A 24681-nucleotide genomic window follows, 5' to 3' on the forward strand; every position below is an offset into this window, starting at 1 on the left:
TCAGCTGCCTACTGGGACACAAAGTATGGGTTTATGATTTAAAGATCTGCTGTTAAGATATCCGCTTAAATTGGAGACAGGATTACCCCTAAAGCCTTGCTCCTCTCCTGCGGCATACTAAACATTGTCAAATTCAGCAGATGTTCCGTTCATGAGTTCCTTCAGATTTAGATTATTCTAAAGCTACTGTACTGTGGATACTGTACAGCTGCCTAGCTGTACCACATGTTCATTTTAAGATATAAAATCATTTTCAATTAGCTGAATATATATATATAATTATTTTTCCCAACTGTACAGGCAGGATTTTCAAAAGTTTGTAAATGATAACTCCAGTTAATCAGGAAATCGGTATGTAGCATTGATTTGGGCATTTTGAAGCAGTCGTTATGCCTATTTCATTATTAAATAATTGTCCTAATGTGATTTCAGAAATTTTGTTGATTTACAAAATAATGTTAATATCTTAACATGCAGTGCTTCTTGCGACTATTTCTTTTGTTTGTGTGAGAATTTAAAAAGAAGTCCATGTTAATTGTCATAATTTATCAGGACTTAATTTGCACTTGAAAAATTAGGGTTTTAATTAACGAAACAGTATATAACTCAACTGCGGCTGACAATACAGAGAGAGAGAGTGTACAGGACGAGAGTTAATTTCTTACAGACAACTCAGATAAATCAATATTTGTAGTTATAAAAGATTTTTTTTAGCCTTTTCTGTACTTGTGGTTATGAAGGAGATTTATTCACTTGTTTTAACCACTTGTAATCATACAGAACGTTTGTTGTATTGCTAAAATGATATACTGTTGTTTGCACGAAGTGTAATGTTACTACCAAGAAATTATCAATGCAACTGTAGTCTGTTTGAATTCTGCATACATACATTATATGACAGCAGACCTCTACTGTAGATTGTATTTGAATTATACAACTGAAATCTTGGCATAGAAAACGGCATATTAGATATTACAATAAAGCTTCCTTAGGTGATTGCGGATTTGCAATATGTCCTTGGCTTTTAACACCTGTGTCTAATCCACACAAGAACGAAGAACAGGCGTACAAGGACGCACAGATCCACTAGGAATGTGATCGAGATCATTGACATGGAATTTGCCTAAACGTATTTAATGTTTTCAGACTCCCCCCACACTTTATGTACAATGTACACTTTCACCATCACACGTTTGTATGCATATAAAATGTTCTTATAATACTGTAAGTGTTCGGTGGCTACTTCTAATCATGTTGAGTTTATTATCGCGGAGGCGAGCAAAGAGTACCACGATTAGAAGATTCACCAAACAATTAATTATTAACAAATTGTGTATTGGTTAGGGAGCTCTGTCGTAATTTTAAAAGCTTAATAAATATATAATGAAGTGCTACATACATGGTATACATGTATAATAAACAAGTAACAACTACAAACACAAATGGCACTTCAAAAGTATTTATAACCTACAATTGTACATACTAAAATACAGACAAAAGTAGATGTCAACATGAGAAAATAGATTTAAACTAATATACATAGGAAAAATATCCCTCCGATTGAGGGTAAATGACTAGTGCAGTTTAATTTTTATTTATTTATTTATTTTTTTTAATCTGTATCGTCCGATTTTTACCCACATGCTAGATAATCGTAAATCAGCATTTTATATGGGAAGAGTTCTAAATAAATGTACATTCTGCATGACAAAATGCACAATTTTAAATGAAGTTTACACATTATACACAACATAGATATTCCCATTATTTTTTAATTCCATTTGGCTGGTGGGAGAGCCGTCATGCTGTACGCTAGTAGTTTCCAGAAAAAGAGAATTCTGCTTCCATTCATTTTTCTTGATCTTGTTAACATGCATTTTGATGAACAAGTTCCCCTTATCTAGTCATTGAGACAGGAAGTGATGTAGGTGACCTGCAACAATTAAGCTTTTTAACGAGAAATGCATTCATTAACGACCTCATTGGCTCAATTTCAAAGCATTAATGGATTGATTTAATTAACACATTTCATAGCCAATTATTTTTAGGCTCAGCTCACTTCATTTCATTTAATCTGAAGACGAATCATGTCTGATAATTTGAAAAGCTATTATGTTTTTACATCAACCATCTGCACAGCGTGCCTATACATTTGGTCCTGTTGTGCTATAGTACTGTAGACTAAGTTTTTCAAGGATTACATTCAATCATTTACTGGCTAAGCACAATATCCTGTAAACTATACTGTTCTGCAGTTCTGCTCTTTTATTTTATTTTGAGTGGAATTGATCGCATTGATCAGTACTTCTTACGAAGTCAGTCAAGTCAGTCGAATGAAATCCAGCGACAGGAAGCAAACCACAGTTCGCAGGATATCAGCACCCCTGTCATAGATGTGAGGAGGACTTGCATGGACACAGTTAGTGATGAACCTAATGATCCTTGTGAACCCGGTCAGACAAACCAGCATAAGAGAGAAAAGAACCTCAACGGGCACAAGCCTGGAGTTAAATGGCCAAGAGCTTGTGAGAAAACTGCATGGGACACAGTAAACACAGATCTCTGCGTTGCATTGGAAAGATTAAGTGGAACAGTTGAAAAGAAGCTGGATAAATTTGGGGACATCATCTACGCATATGGAAGTGAGAGGTTTGGAGTTGAAAAAAGGAAGGAAAAAGTACAAACTATTCCTGGAAAGTCTAGACGGCAGCAGGAGATTGAACGCTTAGTTAGAGAAAGGAGACAGCTGAGGAACCAATGGAGAAGAGCAGAACAAAGTCAGAAGGAGGGACTCAATCTCTTACAAAGGGTCATAAAAGATAAGCTTGCAACATTGCGCAGAGCTGAGCGCCTACGGAAACGCTACAAAAAGAAGGAGCGTGCGAGAGCTAACTTTTATAAAGACCCATTCAAATTTGTAAAGAAGTTATTCACCAGTGAGAAGAATGGCACACTAAAAGCATCTAAGGGTGAGCTGGAGAGATATTTGGAGGAAACACATACAGATTCAAAAAGGCAGGAGCCTATGTCAATTCCGTCAGACATCCCACCTATCAATCCACCAGAATACCAAATGGAGGACTGTGCACCTAAGTGGAAAGAAATAGAGCAAGCTGTGAAAAAAGCAAGGGCTTCATCATCTCCAGGGCCTAATGGAGTTCCGTACAGAGTGTACAAGAGTGCTTCAGGAGTTCTACGAATTCTGTGGAAATTGATGAAAGTGGCATGGGAAAAACAGGTTGTACCAAGAGCATGGCGCCGAGCAGGTGGAGTCTTTATACCTAAAGAAAAAGATTCTACAAGCATCAGTCAGTTTCGTCCCATTTCCCTATTAAACGTAGAAGGCAAGATTTTCTTCAGCATTATTGCTCAGAGATTGTCAGCTTACCTATTAAAGAACTGCTTCATTGACACTTCAATACAAAAAGCGGGCATTCCAGGTTTCCCAGGTTGCTTAGAACACATCAATGTGATCTGGCAACAAATTCAATCAGCTAAAAAGGAGAGGAAGGAGCTCCATGTGACATTCCTGGATTTGGCTAATGCATATGGTTCAGTGCCACATGAACTACTTTGGGCAGCATTTGATTTTTTCAGTGTACCGATGACAATAACAAATTTAGTGAAAGCCTATTTTGGAGATTTGCAATTCAGTTTTTCAACTTCAGAATTCAGCACTACATGGCAATGCCTAGAGGTTGGAATAATGGCAGGATGCACCATTTCTCCACTGGCTTTTACCATGGCAATGGAAGTAATCATTAGGGCATCAAAATGGGTAGTAGGAGGAGAGCGCTTGGCTTCTGGAATGCGACTACCACCAATTCGAGCATACATGGATGACATGACAACCATGACTACAACAGTAGCCTGCACTAATCGATTATTGGGCAAATTAACCAATAACATTGAATGGGCACGAATGCAATTCAAGCCCACTAAATCAAGGAGCATCTCTATAATTAAAGGCAAAGTAGTAGATAAAACATTCTTCATTAATGGTGAGGCAATACCAACAGTGTCTGAGAAGCCAGTGAAGAGTCTTGGGAGATGGTACGACGGGGATCTAAAGGACACAGTTCGTGTGGGAGAAGTTAGACAACAAGCAGTGGAAGGGTTGAAGAGCATAGACAGCTGCGCTCTACCAGGTAAACTAAAACTCTGGTGCTTTCAGTTTGGTCTACTGCCGAGGTTGCTGTGGCCACTGACTGTGTACGAGGTTTCTTTGACAACAGTAGAGAAGCTGGAAGCTTTAATCAGTTCATACATCAGGAAATGGTTGGGAGTTCCACGCTGCCTCAGCAGAGTGGGACTTTATGGTAAAGGAATACTGCAGCTACCAGTCTCTGCTCTAACCGAGGAGTTTAAGTGCGCCAAGGTCAGACTGGAAATGACATTAGTAGAGTCACACGATAAATGCGTAAGGGAGGCAGCACCTGTGTTGAAAACTGGAAGAAAGTGGGCGGCAAAGAAAGCTGTGGAAGATGCAAAGGCTGCCCTTCGAATTGGTGATATCATGGGGCAAGTTCAGCATGGAAGAGGGGGTCTTGGTTTCAGTTCAACTCCTCCAACATGGCACAAGGCGGCCCCAGCTCAAAGAAGGAAGCTGGTAGTCAACGAGGTGCAAAAGCAGGAGGAGAGGATGAGGTGTATAAAGGCCATTTCCCAGGCCAAACAGGGAGAATGGATGAGATGGGAGAGTGTGGAACAACGCAAGATTGGCTGGCAAGACCTATGGTCAATGGAACAGAGCAGGATCAGTTTCCTCATCAGGTCAACATATGATGTTCTCCCATCACCACAGAACCTAAACCTCTGGGTAGGAGAGGATCCCTCATGTCCTTTGTGTTCATCACCTGCAACATTAAGGCACATTTTGACAGGATGTAAGGTGGCTCTTAGCCAAGGACGGTTTACTTGGCGCCATGACCAGGTGCTGCGATGTTTGGCCTTAGCATTGGAAGACAAGCGTAACATGACCAATAAGTTGCCACCTGTTCCATCAAAACATTACACACAAAAGACAACATTCCTCCGCCCAGGAGAGCAACCACCAAGAAAAGGTGTTAAAACCAATCCTCGCCCAGGACAACTGGAAGCTGCTAGAGACTGGAATATGCTGGCAGATGTTGGTCAACGGCTTATTTTTCCACCTGAGATTGCCACCACTAACCTTCGACCAGATATTGTCTTGTGGTCTGGATCAGCACGCCTTGTTCACCTGGTAGAGTTAACAGTGCCATGGGAGGACGCTGTAGATGAGGCGTATGAGAGGAAGAAACTGCGGTATGCTCAACTAGCCACTGAAGCGGAACAGCGAGGATGGAGAGTTCGGGTTTACCCAGTGGAAGTGGGTTGTCGAGGATTTGTGGCACACTCTACAACCCGGTTTCTCAGAGACGTCGGATTCAGTGGCCAAGAGTTGCGTCGCACAGTGAAGAACTTATCTGAAGCAGCAGAGAGGAGCAGCAACTGGCTGTGGTTGAGACGGAAAGATTCTGGCTGGGGACAGGTAAGTAAGCTGGGCTGAGTTGAGTGGGGGACGGAGGGGGGTGATGCTGGGACGCCAGAATCACCGTCGAGCCCTCTTGAGGTGTCGTGGGCTAGTCGACGAAACACTGAGGATGGAAGGTGCCCACTTGAAAACCCCAGAGATGTACCCTACTTAGCTCAATCCAGACGGTTGTCATGCTGATGCGCTGGGGAGGCCGCACTTTGGTTGATCCCCGGAGCCAGCATCGCAGCCGTTGTGTGTGCTGATGCGCCAGGGAGGCAAAATAAGCTGATCCCTGGAGCCAGCATTACACTTCAGCCATTAACACCAGACAGAAGGATATCTACATCATCATATGGAAGGAAACGTAAATGGATGGAGACGCATATGGATCACATTAGTTTACTGTAAAGCTACGTCTTAGTTGGTGCTTATCTTGGCGAGAGCCGAGTTCAAATCAGCATGAAGTTTTAATATCTACTCTCGTGTAATGGAAATCATGTTTGTGGAAATATTAAGAAACAAGTTAAACTGTGTCTCACATCCTAATGGGCAAACCGAACAACTTCTAATAAATAAATATGATCAATCGGAAACAAACAAAAAGGAAGAAATGCCATCTCCCTATTAAGCCAGCATCCTAATGACACAGTGACATCTTCAAATTACATTTTCCTGGCTTTGGTTGGTAATGTTTTCTAATTGCTTTGGATTTAAGTTTCAATCACATTATCCAAATCCATTTAAAGGGCAATTGTGGTTTGTGAATATTGCAGTGGAGAAGCTAGTGTTTCCCCTCATTATCTGAACAATACAATTAGCTCCCTCGCTATCTGTTATCATATAAAGCGGTGACAGGGAAGATCGCGGTGACAGGGACAGCAGAGGCAAGGTAATGAAGAACCAACACAGCATTGTATTTCTTTCCTCTTTTTAAGTCATCCGTTATTGCTGGAACTATTCATTACAGCAGTGTATTTGTGTAATCAAATGAATTGAATATGATTTAAATGATTCAAAACAGAAAACAAAAGATAATAACTTAAGTTAAAATGAACATGGTTTATTTAACTGCCTTTTAGATCGACTACCTTATAACATCTGTACCAGTCTCCTATTTAATGTACCTGTCACTTCTAATGGGAATTACTGCATACAGTATCATACAAATGTTAACAGTGGTTCTTTTGATCACCATTTTAACTTGCAGTACCACACAATGCCGTCACATGACCATTACTGTCTCATCAATTCAACATGTTTTGCATACCTCTAATGGAAACCTTACATATCATTTAAGGGTCAAGGGATTTTTCTGCTAAAGTGGCAGGTTGCAGGCTGGAGATTGAGGGCATTGGATAGCAGCCTAATACAAAAACACATTTGGAACACAGTTTTTTGCTCTGATGCTGTGAGGAGGAAAACACAATTTCCTAGGTGGAAGGTTAGCAAAACACTTGAGAAGGGTGCATTTATATATTTATACACACAAGTGACTTTTTTCTTTTTCTTCCATTCCTTCATGGCTTCATGCTGTTAGGGGCTTTCTTACAGCTTCATAGTCAGACTATATGTAGTGCTCACTTCCTTGAATCTGCAGAGATCTGCAATGCCCTTTTTTCCTAGAAACTATAGTTCCACCATTTTAAAATTCCTTCATTGTAATATTGTTTTTAAATGTGCAGTTGCAGGGGCACCAGCGACCCCCGTGATCTGGCCGGGCGCCTGCAGGCTTGCCTGCAGGCTTGCCTGTAAGCTGCCCAGAGCTGCGTTGTCCTCCATGGTGGGCCTGCAGTGTGTAAGAAAAAAAAAGTGGTTGGCTGACGGCACACGCTTCGGAGGACAGCATGTGTTCATCTTCGCTCCTCCCGAGTCAGCGCAGGGGTGGTAGCGGTGAGCTGAGCCTAAAAATAATTGGCTATTCCAAATTGGGGAGAAAATTATAAAAGCAATTGATGACTACTAAATGAAATATATATATATATATATATATATATATATATATATATATATATATATATATATATATATATATATATATATATACATACACTACCGGTCAAAAGTTTTAGAACACCCCAATTTTTCCAGTTTTTATTGAAATTTAAGCAGTTCAAGTCCAGTGAATAACCTGAAATGGTACAAAGGTAAGCGGTAAACTGCCAGAGGTTAAAAAAAAAAGTTTAGGTTACCAAAAACTGAAAAATAATGTACATTTCAGAGTTATACAAAAAGGCCTTTTTCAGGGAACAAGTAATGGGTTAACAACTTACAGCTGTTCTGCAGCAATGGAAGTAAATTAAGCCTTGAAAGTTGATGCTAACAATTCCTACAGGTTTTGTTGATTACTTACAAACCCTCTGTCTGTATAAAAGCAGTGTTGGAACAGACTGTGTTACTACACCCTCTTAAGTATTATTTGGACAGTATTGTACTGCAGGAAGTAGTATATTGCTCTCATAATGGCGAGAAAAAGGCAATTAACAAAGGAAGACAGACAGACCATTATAACCCTTAAAAGTGTAGGTCTTTCCTTTAGAGAAATTGCAAAGAAAGCCAAGGTGTCAGTGAGTACAATTTCCTACACCATCAAAAGGCACTTGGAAACTGGAGGAAACTCTGACAGGAAGAGGTCTGGCAGACCCAAAGCCACAACAGAATCAGAAGACAAGTTTTTGAGAGTCAACAGCTTGCGTGATAGGTGGCTCACAGGACAACAGCCTCAAGCACAGCTTAACACTGGTCGAAGTAAACAAGTATCAGTTTCAACTGTGAAGAGAAGACTTCGAGCTGCAGGTTTGACAGGTCGAGTGGCAGTAAGAAAGCCATTGCTAAGATGGCAAAATAAGAAAGAGAGGCTTGCCTGGCCCATGAAGCACCGCCAGTGGACTACTGAAGACTGGAAGAAGGTCTTATGGACCGATGAATCAAAATTTGAAATCTTCGGTTCATCACGCAGGGTTTTTGTACGCCGTCGAGTAGGCGAAAGGATGGTTCCTCGGTGTGTGACACCAACTGTCAAACATGGAGGAGGAAGTGCGATGGTCTGGGGCTCTTTTGCTGGATCCAGAGTTGGCGACTTGCACAGAGTGAGTGGAACCCTGAACCAAAACTGCTACCACAGCATTTTGCAGCGCCATGCAATACCCTCTGGTATACGCCTAGTTGGTCAGGGGTTCATCCTACAGCAAGATAATGACCCAAAACATACCTCCAGGCTATGTCAGAACTACCTTAGAAGAAAAGAACAAGACGGTAGGCTTCAAATCATGGAATGGCCAACACAGTCTCCAGACTTAAACCCCATCGAGCTGGTTTGGGATGAACTGGACAGAAGGGTGAAAGCAAAGCAACCTACAAGTGCAACACATTTGTGGGAACTTCTGCAACAGTGTTGGAAAGAACTTTCCGAACAATATTTGATTTCCATTGTAGAAAGAATGCCACGAGTGTGTTCGGCTGTTATATCTGCAAAAGGTGGCTACTTTGAGTCAAAAATTTAGATTAAATTTTGTTAAACAAAACGATTCCATGATTTCTTTTTTATCTCCAATTGTTTATTTGTTCTATGCTTTAATTTCAGAGTACATTGACACATTAAACTGCGTAAATTTCAATAAAAACTGGAAAAATGGAGGTGTTCTAAAACTTTTGACCGGTAGTGTATATATATATATATGCAGTGCAAGCAATTAAACAACAATCATAAAATGATGATGGTGCTCATGTCTTGTGTACAGTACCTGCATTTCCTAAGCAGATCCTGCATTTCATCTCAGCAGTCCCTTGTTTTGGGTCGAATAGAATTGCTGTAATACTTAGACAGTTTACTGTACCATATTGTGGAGACTCTGATTTTAAATCTATTGAGATAGTTATTCTGCCAAAATCTTTAAAAGCAAGCTAGACACTTAAACATGTGGAAACTAGGATGTCTGTCATAACAAACTAACATTGACACTGTAATGGGTCCAACCAGCAACTTGTATTGGTATTGCCAGTGTCATTTAATATCTTAGACAGTTGGATTCTGTGCTCCTGTCACATCTGTTTTATGGGACCTAGGCATTCCTTCTATCTTAAGTTTAGAAAATGCTTTTCCAGAAAATGTTTTGTAAGAGTTCAGCCTTTTGGTTCAGCAGACCCATACGGAAAAAAAATATATATATACAATAAATATATTTCAAAAATATGTTGAAATACATGGTAAAAAATATAGAATTGTATATATTTAAATATATTTTATACATACATTGACATATTTTAAAATATATCCCGACATATAGTATACACAAAGTATGCTTCCATATTCTTTAAAATATGTTGGGAATATATGTCAAAAATATATTTAAATATATACCATGTCCATAAAATGAATTAACACATTTCAAAGTATGCTTCCATATTTTTTTTACAACATTTTGTTTTATATTATAATATTCAACAGAGTTAAATCAACCAAGTTTGATTTACCCAACACATACAGCTGAAGAGCACAACACAGGTCAGGGAATTCAGCACACAGTGGGGAGAGACAGAGGGGTCTCACCAAACGACTTACACACACTATACAGTAACACATCACACTTACCCCAGACAGGACAGGACACTGGTACACACAAGGGGAAACAATAACTCAAGATTTAACGTTCTAAAAGGGGAATAGAACAGTCCACCTGTCCTTCGGAACCAATAGAATGTCGAATCGCTCTGTCCCAGCATGCCCCGCTCTGGCCATATGGAATAATTAGGTCCCTGATTCCTTGTACTGTGAGGTAATGTCATTTATATTGTTTTGTGAGAAGACAATAATGACTTGAGTGATAATATAAAGTGTTACACCTCTTCAGGAAAGGATAAATACAAATTAATAATAAATCAAAACTGAAACAGTGTGGGCATGTTACAGCATGCTAAGTAGCCTTTTTTTAAATGTATTGAAATATATTTTAATGAAATCCAAAATATATTTTAGTATCCTACCATCTATAAAATATATATTGTATTCTTGTAGGAATATACTGAAATATATATTTATATATATATATATATATATATATATATATATATATATATATATATATATAGAATGTTTTCTGAAATGTATGAGAATATATTTAAAAATATATTGCACTATACAGCATATAGTTAGGAAATAGATGACGATATATTACCATGTATTTTAAATATATTTCTCTTGCTTGACATATACAGCAATATATTATTTTTCCATATGGGGATTTTCTTGTGGACCAAAAACAGGCCACAATGATACCTCTTGTTTTAAGTTAATCACTTTTAATATACACTTTGTATACTCTATTAAAAACATGTGTAACTATTGTAAGCCATCATCAATCTGCACAAAGCCAGGCACCTTAACTGCATAAAGCTCGACAGATATGGTACAGCTGTTATTTTGTTCAAGACTGACAAGTAAAGTATGTCAGAAATGTATGTCTTCATTTTTACTTTGAAGCAAATACTGAAAGTATCAGCATAGATAACCACACTTCATGAGATGTTGTTATATGTTCTTGTATCATACTATTCTTAGTGGCAGTCTTTATTACTCCAAAGGAAGCATCTACTCAGTGCTGTAAGCACAGTAACACCTTTTGATGTGTTGCTGTATTCAGAGCTCGAGGCAGTCCTCTGACCCGTAGACACACAAAAGATTTGTACCAGCACTTCCACGTTCTGGAGGCTCAAGAGGTCATCTGAAATCACAGATCCCCCCACCCCCCTTTACTTTGATGCTCCATTCCTCTGAAAGCCTGGTCTAGTGACATCTGGCAATCTTAGTGGCCTGACTTCACTGGATTTGAGATTTAACAGAGCCCTGTCTTGATGTGGAGGGAATAACATATCGACTTGGTAATCTCCATTCCCTTTCCTTGTGTCTGGAGAACCTATTGATTTTCACAGGCTTGATTGTAACTGAGCTCGGGGGGAAAGAGAAACTCAAGGTTATTTTCTGTTTGAAGTGGCAATTCTACTATTGTTCCCCAGTATCCTACTAGGAGCCTGATTTTAAAAGGGAGAAAATTCATGTTGTCAAGAAAAGAACACAACAAGCTTGTAAAAATCCAGGAATAACTGTAGTTAATTTGGTATTGTTTCTATTTTACTGGTATTAGAACATTCCATTTTATTTTAATAATAATCCTATGGAAAGTTCTGGAAAAAAAGGTTGGCCACATGACATTATCTGGTAAAATTATTATGCAATTTTTAGCACAGTATACAGTATGACAGAATTTTCTAATATTTCCAGTGTGCTCTACTCAGGACGACAGTATAATACTGATCTGTAGGTTGTGTCACTTGTATAAACTGCGGTTCACTGTAGGTCAAGCCTGTGTGGTTCAGAGTACAGCCTAAGTCAGTATAGTATAGCATTTTTTTTTTACATTTTCTTTCTAATATGACTGTTAATAGGAAATCATCTCCTATGAATGATTAGTAACAAAATACCATTTTATATTCATGAAGCTGTTCTACGTGAGTTTTCACTGTATATGGTGGAAAATTGATTTAAATTGATATACTTAACAGATTTAAAAATAAAGGTCAATTAACACAGAACCTATCTTGTACCATATTCAACCATATTGGCGTGCTGGGTAGAGCTGCAGCCTGTGGGTTGGTATCCCAGCTATAGCCCAGGTGGATGGTAAACAGGACACATCCATCTTGGCTTTTGTCCTCAGTACTATTTCTGTGTGAGCTGGGAGACCATTTGTTTGCAAGTCCAATTAAATCTGCTACTGTATTTGTTCCATCAGCCAGATGTTGTGTACAATGTCACATGTTTCTTTTCATTTACCCCACATTTTCCATGCCTCTCTGATTTTTTATACATCCATTAATTTGTCTTCCTGTTTCTTTTGGCGATGCCATGCATAAATCTTTAAGCCCTTGTGTAAAATCACTCATGTTAAGTCAACTCTGTAATTGGTAACAAGTCTTAGAGATCCAAACATGAGACTGAATGAATAAGCAGACATCACATTCAGAGGCCATGTCATTTTACTGACTTAAATAATTAGGTAAGAAAAAGTTGTAAAATAAACCTGAAATGCACAGTTGTCTCCACTGGGTTTACTGGCCGCTATGATGATCCGCCAGGTTTATACTGTGTAAGAATCCCTTCCAGTTAAAGTGTGCTGATCCTTTAGCTCACCATGTATATCTGCTGTACTGTATGGGCCTGAAAACAGTGTTTCAATAAAGTTCAATAAAGGAAGATAGTGAGGATAGTAAATCTCAAGCAAACGGTTTCTGTGACCCATAGTACAGTACACTGTACACTGAGTTAGAATAAAACATGCCTGTTCATATTCATTATTAAATAAGCAAAATAAAATGGATTTATAAATCCAACATTTTGAGAAGGACATAGTGTATAAACATGTATAAGCATGACCTGCAAGCAGAGCATTCTTTCAGTGTTCCCATGACAATTTCTTTTTTTCGTTATATATTTTTAGTCAGGTCACATACACCATTGAAACTATCCAGAATGCAGGGGAAATGTTGAAAAATCACAGTGGCTGAAAGTCTTTGTTAAATAGCAAACTATAGTAATACTAGCTTTTCTAACTATCCTTAGTTGGGGGTCAGTTGCTGGCAGACGTCAACACAAGGCCTTTTGACCTTGGATGTGGATAAGTAAATCAAAATTGTTCTTAATCTGTTGCCATGTACAGGACAGTACTATACAGTATGCTGCGTTCGTGCACTGATTTGAGTGAAACCCTCTCAGCCTCACTCTAACTTCTCTAGTATCAGAAGTAAGATCGCCTCATTCCCTTTTATGACACTTTCAGGTGAAACTAAGACAGACCTCCAGATATCATTGTGTGTAATGTGTGTAATGACTTGACTGCCTGAAACCTCTGACCGTGGAAGGCGATGGAAGTTATGACATGCTTGTCTGCTGCTCTATTTAAAGCCAATGTCTGGAGTTAGGGCTTGCGTCTAACCCTTATCTGTATGATACAATTGGAATGTGTTAGTCTAGCTAATTATCAGACATGTCTCCCTGCTCTTCCCTGACATTTATGTAATTTAATTTGCCAACAAAAAAAATCTCCACAGAAATATGTAATGAAAAATAAGGGAAAGGGGGAGACTAAGGGAAATAGCATTTTGAATTGCCTCAGTTGCTTCACATTTTTTGGGATAAAAGTTCCTAATTAAAACATGCTAAAATCCCAAACCATCACCCTGCTGGCCAGGTGTCCAGTGAGCTCAGCGCGGACACCTGCAGGGCTGGCCTTTGTCCTCCAGAGGCCGGTAGCTCGCTGACATCCACTCTCGAGTTCATGGGTTTAAAAGAGGAAGCTGGACACTCACTGAGCCTTCGGCTCTCCTGAGCTGTGTGGGAAATCGGGGGTAAAATAATTGGGCACACTAAATAAAAAAAAAAATTAAAAAAAAAAAAAATCTGCCTTTATAATGCATTGACTTAAAAGGAACTTCACCAATAAAAACAAAAAAAAAGCTAAACAACAACTTGAATTGCGAAGGAATAAAAAGGGGTCTACGGTAATTAAAAAACTGAATAAATACTCCTTTTTTTGCAGGAGATTCAGTCTGATAGAAACTAAAAACAATAGCCCTTTGGTTCCTCACAGCATCGTTTAGAAATGGAATCTAAAGGAAGATATTCAGGAATATCTGGGCTTTTGCTAAAAAAAAAAAAAAAAAATACGATGAAAGGATCTTCCGATACTTCTGGAATGCCAATAGCTGAAAGATAAAGGAATGGTAATGAGGCAGCGGTTGTGTTTCGCATAGTAAAAAAAGGATACAGAATTAAAACAAAATTGTGTCAGAGAACTAGGCAATATTCCCCATGTCTCTGTTAACTTTGTCAAGGTGAGAAATGTGTTTACTAAACCCTGAATCAACATAAAACTCAACCACAACCGTCTATATAACTTCTGTATCCACAGGGCAGGCATGACATCATCTTCTTGTTGATCTCACTGTTTTAAAAAAACAAAAAAATAAACATGATTTTAAAAAAAAAATAATCAAATGTTGATTCACCTACAGTAGTTTAGCACCTGAGTGTATTAGTGTAGTGTATACAGCTACCTTTTTTAATTTTATTTTTATTTTAAAAATAATTACAAAACCCTCAGATACATGCCCTTAAACTCAAAGAAAGCCTGTGCAATTGCATTGTACTGATATATCCTTTTGCAACAGTAATCTAGAATTGAACCGTAATTACTGTATGTACATTGTTAGATTTAATGGGATTTCAAGGTGTTCTGATTACATTTTTTTTTTAATCATAAAAATCAGGAATAAATGATTAATTATCTGGATGTACTCTGACAAACACATTTATGCTTTTTTTTGTATTTTAATTGTGTAGAGTAAAAAAAAAATCAGACCAAAAATGTGTCATTCAGCTGAGGTTGAATGCTTGTATTTCTTTTAGAAACCTTGGCTCAGCAGGAAGAGAATTGCTTCAGAGTCAGTATTTGTGGTTTTTAGATTGTTGTCACATTTGGCAGAAAGCTTCAATAGCACCGTATGAAAAGGTTAATGTAATAGTGAATTCAACTTAGAAGCACTAGGGCTAACCAAGGCCATGAAACAAAATGTATTTTTATTGACAGCCTTAAGTATGTTTTCATTTTGTATTCGAACAAATGGTGAGTATTTCTTAGAAGTTTCCTTCGGTTGTCTGTAGAATTCTACCTTTTAGAATAAGGTGTGGTTTGACACATGCTTTCACGTCCTTAGAGCACACTAGATGTTATGTGGTAATAAATATCAGCCATGGTATTATTTTTTGTTTTCCCACAACCCTTGGTAACCCAGCTTTTGCTATCAGTTTTTATCATGTTTACTTTTAGGTCAATTCATTTTTTGTAAGCATCTGTGAAAAGTTTTAAATTTTGCTCAGAACTCACTATTTTGGGGGATTTAAAAGTGATTTTGAAATACTCAGGACCAAGCAATCTACAAAGCTTTAGATTGTCTGTAGCAAGTTTAACATAAAAAGAGCAAACAGTAACCAGTAGTTACAGTTTAAGAGTAATGATGACCCACAGGTTTTTTGTATCGTGAATTACTGGACATAGAGTAAATTCTGCAATAGTGTATAATTGTTGATAAAGTGCTGATCTTGTATTCTTTGGTTCTTTAAATTGTAACCAGCAAGAATGCTGACATGTAAGTTATTATAATGACATATTGCCAGTATGCATACTGCACTCATCTTCAGAACTGGGCCCCAAGAAACCAAATGGCAAGATTCCTCTAATTAGGCAGACAGCATTGAGCCTTAAATGGTTATGTTTCTTTAAAGGCTCATTCTTCTTCTTAATGTGCAACTAATGAGTCCACCTCTACAACAGGTCAAGCAGCATGCCAGAGTAAAAATACCTTACTTTTGACAGGAAACCATTATAATATTTGGTGAGAAATTAAATACAATTCCATGTGGTCTATCCAATTACTCTCATGGTAGAACCTGGAACGGTTCGAACTGTGATTCAGTTGGATGTCTTATACCCCCTACCACACTAAGTAGGCGTAGCACACTGTCTGGTGGTTACTGGGAGGAGTCATTCCAACAAAGCCATGGTAATATTTAAAGTGGTTTGGGCACTTTAAAATGTGCTATTGGGCTCCCGAGTGGTGTATCCGGTAAAGACGCTCCGCGTGGAGTGCAGGATGCACCCTATAGCCTGGACGTCGCCAGTTCAAGTCCAGGCTATTCCACTCCCGACCATGAACAGCGACGCACAATTGGCCAAGCACCGCCCGGGTGGGGGAGGGCTTAGGTCGGCCAAGTTGTCCTCGGCTCACCGCGCACCAGTGACCCCTGTAGTCTGGCCGTGTGCCTGCGGGCTTGCCTGTAAGCTTCCCAGAGCTGAGTTGTCCTCCGACGCTGTAGCTCTTGGGTGGCTGCATGGTGGGTCTGCAGTGTGAAAAAAAGCGGTCGGCTGACGCCACACGCTTCGGAGGACAGTTTGTCTTCGCCGCTCCCGAGTCAACATGGGGGTGGTAGCGGTGATCTGAGCCTAAAAATAATTGGCTATTCTAAATTGGGAGAAAATGATAAAAAACAATTGGTGACTACTAAATAAAAATAAATAAATAAAATGTGCTATGGTTTGAGTATATTACAGTTCCTGCTGGAGCAAAATTAAACTTGAGAATGACCGCTGTATTTGCCAATTCTCACAACCTGCTTTCCTATGATTTTGTTTTGTTCATGTAGTTGGCCGCTTGCTTATCGAGTTCAGCTCTGCCATGACGCTGGAGAGAGTGCAGAAGGAGAACCCGGACGTGACAAATGGAGGGAAGTACACTCCTCCGGATTGTAAAGCCAAGCAGAAGGTGGCCATTATCATCCCTTACCGGCACAGAGACCACCATCTCAAGTACTGGCTGCACTACCTCCACCCCATTCTCCGTCGACAGAAGATTGACTACGGGATCTTTATTATCAACCAGGTCAGTGCACGCACGTTTACAAACACTGCACCCTCAACATGCTATCGTGCTGTGTTGTAGGAGGCTCTTGATTGCAGTTTGAAGTGTTAAGTTCTGTCTTTTGTGAACTCTGTGAAGAAAAGTGTCACTGGTTAGATTTCCATTCCATTTAGATACAATAAAAGGATCAGGCAATCACTTGTTGTTTCCTTAAAGTTGCACAAAACAGGTCAGTTCCTGTAAAAGAAGTTCCCTTTCAATTCAAAGACAACCAGCAACATACTTATGGGATATGCCTGCCTTAGGTAGGTGTTCACTGAGCTCTTTATATCAGAGCTGCCGATAGGCCCCTTCCTGGCGTGATGTACTCAGTCGTGGGCACATTGCAGAACGGTAGGGCAGGCTCCACTAGGTCGTTTTATATGCCTATAAGTGGAGATATTTTCAGAACTGGTATCTGACTAAGGGTCATGACCCAGTCTTTTGCCCTATGCCTACCTAAGAGAGGCATATCCTATAAGTATGTTGGTGGTCGTCTTCCCTTTCAGGGAACCAGGGTTACGGTAAGTAACCTAACGTTTGTCACTGTTTAAAGTTGTACAATGTAGATTATTATATTTTAAAGTTATACAATGTAGATTATTACATTTTAAAGTTGTACAATGTAGATGCTTTACCAGTTTTTGCTCCACAGTAGATACTATTTTTAAAATGTTTAGAAAACAGGTGTACCGCTACACAACACAATAAGGGAATGAGTCCACTGAAAGGAGAGAAATATTTATAAAAGGCAGAAAAAAAGGTAACAAAATACAGACAGACTGCAGACACACTGAGAATCCTGTTATTAGGACTGAGCCTTAGACATAGCAATGCTCGACCGGGGTCTGTGCTAAAGTCTTCTTTTTGAATCACGTTCAAAAATCAATATCAATTACTATCACAGCCTGCCATCTGCAAGTTATTAACCTGAATCTCTAATGCTGTTTTAATCCTTCCTGGATTTTATGGTGCAGACTCCATTTACAAGGATTTGTGCTGAACTAACAGAATAAATTTGATATATTTTTTATATTGTGTTATATGTCTTTTGTTTATCTTGTTATCTTTGATCCAAAGTCATTTCAAACGTATCCATGGCAGTAGTACATCAGTAACATTCATTATTGTTTTGTCCACTCTCCCAGTTTTGTCGAAAAATGTAATTTATAGCCCCAGCTTTTACAAGTAGATCTGATAATTGATCAAATCACCAAAGCTATTAAACCATTTTCAACATGCTGTCTGTTCACATCCAAGCAATATTCAAGCAACAACATCATCTACAGTTTTGTGCCAGATGGTAGACTGATTTGGATATGAAGGGGTTAACTAAAAATGCTGTTAAAGAAATTCCTCATTTTACTCTCCAAGCCATCAACAAAAAAGTCAAGCACCTTATGGAAAAATATTTTTATCATGCAAAATCTTTAACTTCATCGAGCACAACTACAGTACAGTACGCGTACTTGTATTTCTTGAAAAGTAAAATGCAAACAAAACAGTTGATGCATGTCATTCAAAAAGCCATAGAAAAAAGATTGCAATAGATATCAGTAATAGACAATTCCAGAAGTAAAAGGTAAAAACTACATCAGCAGGCATTGCTCTTATCGCCTTCTGTGTGAGACCCTCAGTAAAGATTCCTTTAATGAGCTCACATTTATTTCTCTTTATATTTGTCCTCGTTATCCTCCACAAATCTCATCCCTATTATAGATCTCCCCTTTTCAGCACTTTGGTTTTTCAGTGATTAATGCACTTATTGATGTACTTTGTTGGTTTTATGTATGTGCTTACCATTATTATTATCTGGAAGTTACTGTGAGCTTTTTAATGAAAAACCATGCAGTTGTATATTCTGCTTTGCTCCCTTCTCTGCTGTGAGATTTATCACAACACAGATGAAGGCATTAGTCATTTGTTTATTTCACTATATAGTTTAGTGTTTCAAGTCATGTATGAAATGAATTACCTGCATCTTTGACCTCCTATCATGTATCTCAGCAATTTAAAATATCTAGATTTAGATTTTGCCAGGGGACTTGGAATAGAATATGGAATATTATTATTTATTTCTTAGCAGACACCCTTATCCAGGGCGACTTACAATTGTTACAAGATATCACATTATTTTTACATACAATTACCCATTTATACAGTTGAGTTTTTACTGGAGCAATCTAGGTAAAGTACCTTGCTCAAGGGTACAGCAGCAATGTACCCCACCTGGGATTGAACCCACAACCCTCTGATCAAGAGTCCAGAGCCCTAACCACTACTCCACACTGCTGCCCTAAGGAATACCTATAGCAAAGGTGTTACGTGTTCCAGCTTGCCGTTAAAACGATTTAGAAACATTTCTTCCCCTTGTGTTCAGTAAATCCCAGTGGTGCAGTTTATAAAGAATGGTTTTGTGACACTGATCAGATATACTTAATGTACTCCAAAAGATATAGTTATATCACCTATAAAACCGTAACAGTGATATCACCATAATTTCCTTGATTAAAGCTGAATATAAATCTTTGCATTTTATGGGAAGATGGAATAGAAAGATATTAATCTATTCTTCCGGTGTCATCTTCATTATTTATATATTATATATTAAAACAAAAGAAAGTCTGTTTGAGTTTATGCTCACTTCTCAAATCGATCTACCAACCTTGATTTATAAATTGAAGTCCAAAAGACCAATTGGTCGCATACTCCTCAAAATCAGGACAAGATTTACTTAAAAAAAGATTTTCTTCATTTTATTAGTTCAAACATGTTTTTTACTAAACCGAGGTAGTAGAACTACGCATTTCGACACAACAGGTGAACCTGTGAACCTGACGAAGACCTGTTGTGTCGAAACTTGTAGTTCTACTACCTTTATGTTTGTTTGCTCAGTTTAGTAAAGATCTATCTGAAGACCTTAGGCAGAAAATTAGTTATTGTCAAAGTTGGAAAAGGGTACAAGAAGATTTCCAAGCATTTAAGTATCCCAATTTCAACTATTGTTTCTATTATAAAGAAGTACAAGACTCATGGTACTGTCACAACGCTCCCTCAGTCTGGAAGAAAGAACAAGAACAAGTAGAATTGAGAGGAAGGTTAATAACAATCCAAGATTGACTGCTTCAAAGTGAATTGGCAGCAAGTGGGACTGGGGTTTTCATTTCAACCATAGGTTGAGTATTGCATGGTGAAGGTCTCAATGGTCGCAGGCCAAGGAAAAAGCCACTCTTAGGAAAATGTCACAAGGACAGTCGCTTAAAGTTTGCAAAATGGCATTTGAATGATGGATATGAGTTCTGGTCAAAGGTTTTTTGGAGTGATGAAACAAAAATCGAGCTATTTGGTCACACTGATAGTCGTTACGTTTGGAGAAAGTCTGGTGAGACGTACAAGGAAAAGAATATCATACCGATTGTTTTTCCTCTAATGGCACAGGAAATTAAGTTCTAATACATGGTAAAATGGATTCCATAGCATACCAAAAGATATTGGCCAATCATCTAAACCCTTCTGAAAAGCCATTATTAATAGGATTTGGATTTTCTTTCTTTTTTTTTTTTAACTCTCTTGGGTTCAGAAGTTGGAAGAATGTTAACACATCCACACAGAGCAGGAGAAAATGGTATGAAGTTTGGTCAGATTTTATAATACTAACAAAACCAGAAGATTCACATACTGATACATCCATTTAATATATGTATACTTAGCAGTAAACATTGTAAAACTATGTAACAAGTACAGGTGTTTACAACCAAATGTATTCTTATGAAGAAAGAAATTGAATGTATTCTACAACAAAATGCCTCATCAGTGTGTCCCCAGAACACCTTAGTAAAATGTGTCATATTGTGTGTACTTTATTATTATTATTAGTAGTAGTAGTGGTAGTGATAATTAGCTATGGATGATGGAATTTAGCCATACCAGAATGTTAGCCTGTTTTGCAATTACATCAGTTCATGGTTAGAGCTTTTTTGTAGAATAGAAATACATCCTAGTATCTGTGTTGTATTACTGAAGCAAACTCAGACCAGATGGCTACATCATAGCATCAGGCAGTACTGTGAATACACTGATGGTGGTGTGGTCTCGCAGTTAACAATACCAAAACCAACCAGTTATGAACCCCTTGAAAGCATGTGTTTAAGAAAAATCTAAAATCCTTGCTTGGAGTTAGAAAGGTCGACCTGGAGCCTGTTGGAGTGTGTTGGAAAGAGCCAGCCTTACTCCAAGAACAAATGTTCTTGGCAGCACTTTCACAAGGTGTAATTCCAAAGGCGGGTTCATTTCTTATCAATGATATGTATGCTAATTGACATTCTTCAGGGTACAATTTCAAAGACAAGTATACTAATTAGCAGTTCAGTAATGTGAGGGCATGTTCCATGAGGGTCCTTCCTAGGGGGCATTCTGGGTAACTGGCTGAGACAAAATCACTTTATGCTGAAATAAGGTGTCAGGAATGATTTACTAAAATTAAATTCAAGATTTGTGACTTGCATTGAAATCAAAATGTAGGACTTTAGGATGCTGTAAATTTATGTATTTCTTTGAAGTAGAGCTCATGAAAGGTGTGAGGAAGTTGCGCTGGTTACAGTGGGGCACGATGCTTGCCTCTGTCCTGACCAGAACATAGAAATGCCCCGGTCAGAACATTCAAATGTGTGAGATTCGAATGAGGCTAGTAAAATTGAGGACAAAATGTTCCTCCAAATGAGTGAGACCTGGCATGTCTGCTGAACACCCCATGACATCCAGTCCAAGGCTCCCTGTCACTGTATGCAGACCACATTCTTTTAGCATGACGTTGTGTTCCAGGATACTATGTGCAAGATTCTGCAAGATTCTCCAAGCTTTTTATTCCAAATCATCATTAGCACTTTTTATTCAGAAAGGAAAATATGCACCCAGACTTTAGGGGTTAATGGAATTCCATATTAGTTTTAAAAATTCTTTAACTCTTACCATTGGCTTCTTCTGTACTTAAATAAATAAATAAATAAATAAAAGCCCTTCTGCTTAGCATTCTGGTGAGCTGTAGCCAGCTCAAAAATCAACTTGCATTCAATTTAAATAAGAGAAACGTAGTTCTATTTATATGACACTGACAAATACCAGTAACATTTTATTTATTTTCTACAGATTACATTTCCTGACCTTCACTTTTTCTTTGTCATTTGATCATTATACAGATGAGAATGCCTCTGTGGTGAATTAGTTCTTTCAGCTTCTCTGGTCTTGTTATGATCAAAATATTTTATTTTTGTCACAATTTGTATTAGTAATTTTAAAAGTACTTTGATTGTATTTATTTGTTTCATTCTCCAGTAATCCCATTAAGGACAAAAACACAAATGGTGTGTATTGTAGTAAAAAAAAAAAAAAAGAGCCAAGTTTTCCTCCATTCTGTGTGAAATCAATGCAGGGCTGCACAGAACTATCTATAGAACTGCTTGTACAATTGTGATGAATCTTGGTTTGGAAATTGTTTTGTTTTTGAGAGTATCGACATCTGGGGATATATGGAGGTGCCCATTCAACGTATCGCACAAACAGTAAGGTCATAGTACTGTACTTTGCTCCAGTTTTGTATTGCTCTAATTTTGTATTTCCAGTTCAGGGTGTTGCTCTGCTATGTGGCTTTTTCTATTTCCAATACATCCATTTACATTTCTGATGCAGTACATTGGACCTATTCTTGTCACGGTTCTGAATGCTGTACAAAACTTGGGCTATGTATATTGGTTACATGTTATGCTGTGTGTGGTTTATGACAGACAACTACTGTTTGTCACAGTAGGTGAATGTTAATATGTTAATGGCTTAGGGGAAAGGTGGAAGGGTAGCTGATGAATGTAGCTGTTTTTGCTGAGGTTTGATTTTTTTTTTTTTTCTTCTGGGGATTAAAAGATTGGCAGTGTCAGTCTGAGCTGTGAATGGAGAGGTCAGGATGAGGGCAGGTGGAGAGGAGAAGGTTGCCAAGAATCAGCCAGTCTGTTAATAACAGCAACCTGCCACTAAGCACATTAACACAATTTTTTCCCTATTGACCTGTGGTGGAGATTAAAGTGCACATACAGCTTTTAGATTAGCTTTAGCCCTTTGATCAGGGGCTGAACAGCATAATGCTGCTGATGTAACCCATTAGGTAAAGTGGAATCAAGAGACATTGAGACCGAAGTTGATACCAGTTGAATTACACAGTGTTTTTGTGGATATTCACCTTCTTGTCTAGATGGTGTTGTTGGTGCCCTTTTAACGGCATACTACTAAAGTATATGAATAATCTCTACAGTTGATATAGGGGATTTTGTAGACATTTTATCCCTCTATTGTTATTATGATCATGTAGTAGATTATTTACCAAAATGGTAGTCAATTAACTAAGCAAATTCTTGATATTGTAAAGGGTTAAAGTTGCTTGTCTGTAAACATGTCAAAATAGTTGGAGGTTAAGAGATTAAGGAGTGCTGGGTAAAAGAAAAAGTGGTAAAGATTCTGTTCCAGTACAGCATTGCCACCTTTGTGTGTGCTGATGCACCAGGGAGGCTGCAAATAGGCTCATCCCTGGAGCCAACATTACACTTCAGCCATCAACACCAAGCCAATATGGAATCCACGTTACCTGGAGGAAAAGCACTGAAGGCTCATATATTACAGCGAAGCTACGACTTGGTTGGTCCCCACCAGGCCCACTGAGGGGGGGGGGGGGGAAGACGGGGAAACAGCTAGCCCTGCACAAGACCCTTTGCGTTCCCACCACAACATTAAAAAGAAAAACTCCACCGAGCCAATGTGCTTCTGTTGTGTAATGATTGTGTATCCAGGTGCTGTCAAACACTTCCTTTCACACAATGATTTGAACTTTCCCATTTCATAATTTACTACACCAAAAAGCAGAAAAAAGGCTAGCAATTTTATGTATTTTTTTTTAAAGACTTTTAAAAACTTTAAAAGAACCCTAAAGTTGCACAATATATACCACAGTATGAATTATTCTATTATTAAGATCTATAATTTGCTCAAAACAACGTGTTGCAGCAGTTTGTTAGAAAAATGGTATCGTGTAAAATAAATTATGTACTTTCTTCAGCTGGTGGTAAACACAATTAGAGAATGATCCGTTATATTGCTTAAAATACAAATATATTTACCAATACTGGCTATTAGTTAAGAGCAGAGATGAGTGGTTTATTTTTGGCACTGGATAAATAAAATAGTGTATAGCAACACAATTAAAATGTAGTTTATGCTAAAAACGTATGTTATTTGATGTTAAGTAAGCTTCCAATTAATGACTATTACACGTGGAGTTTGTACAAAAAAAATATTTATTCACTTACCTAAAAAAAAGCAGGACATACCAATCCTTCCCCGGGGCCCATGACGGCTCTCGGCGGCCCTGGTCCCCACCACTACTATCTCATTTTATCTTGGTGAAAGCCGAGTCCAATATTTGCATGAAGTAAATAACAGCTACTGTCATGTAATAAAATAATCTCTCATCTTCACAGTCAATAAGAACTCCCCGATCGCGGTGACTCATTCCCTCAAGGTAGTGATGGCTATCAGTGTGCAAGAAACTGTTAGCAGAATTAGAGGGATGGAGAGAAATATGAAGTCCTTACAGAGATGTTTATTGATGGGGTCCCAGTTAAGGGGTTAACTTGGAACAC

The 24681-nt window shown here is 38.3% G+C and overlaps 1 protein-coding gene across 1 annotated transcript in view; it reads left to right on the forward strand.

Annotated features, from left to right (window-relative positions):
• The window catches only part of LOC117417473 (beta-1,4-galactosyltransferase 2-like), a 107597-nt gene that overhangs the window by 43534 nt on the left and 39382 nt on the right, over positions 1-24681 (forward strand). Inside the window, exon 3 of the mRNA XM_034029640.3 lies at positions 16749-16984. Coding sequence (XP_033885531.3) covers positions 16749-16984 — 236 coding nt within the window. The remainder of the gene's footprint in view (positions 1-16748; positions 16985-24681) is intronic.

Source organism: Acipenser ruthenus, chromosome 12 (genome assembly GCF_902713425.1).
Source record: "Acipenser ruthenus chromosome 12, fAciRut3.2 maternal haplotype, whole genome shotgun sequence".
Classification (NCBI taxonomy): Eukaryota; Metazoa; Chordata; class Actinopteri; order Acipenseriformes; family Acipenseridae; genus Acipenser; species Acipenser ruthenus.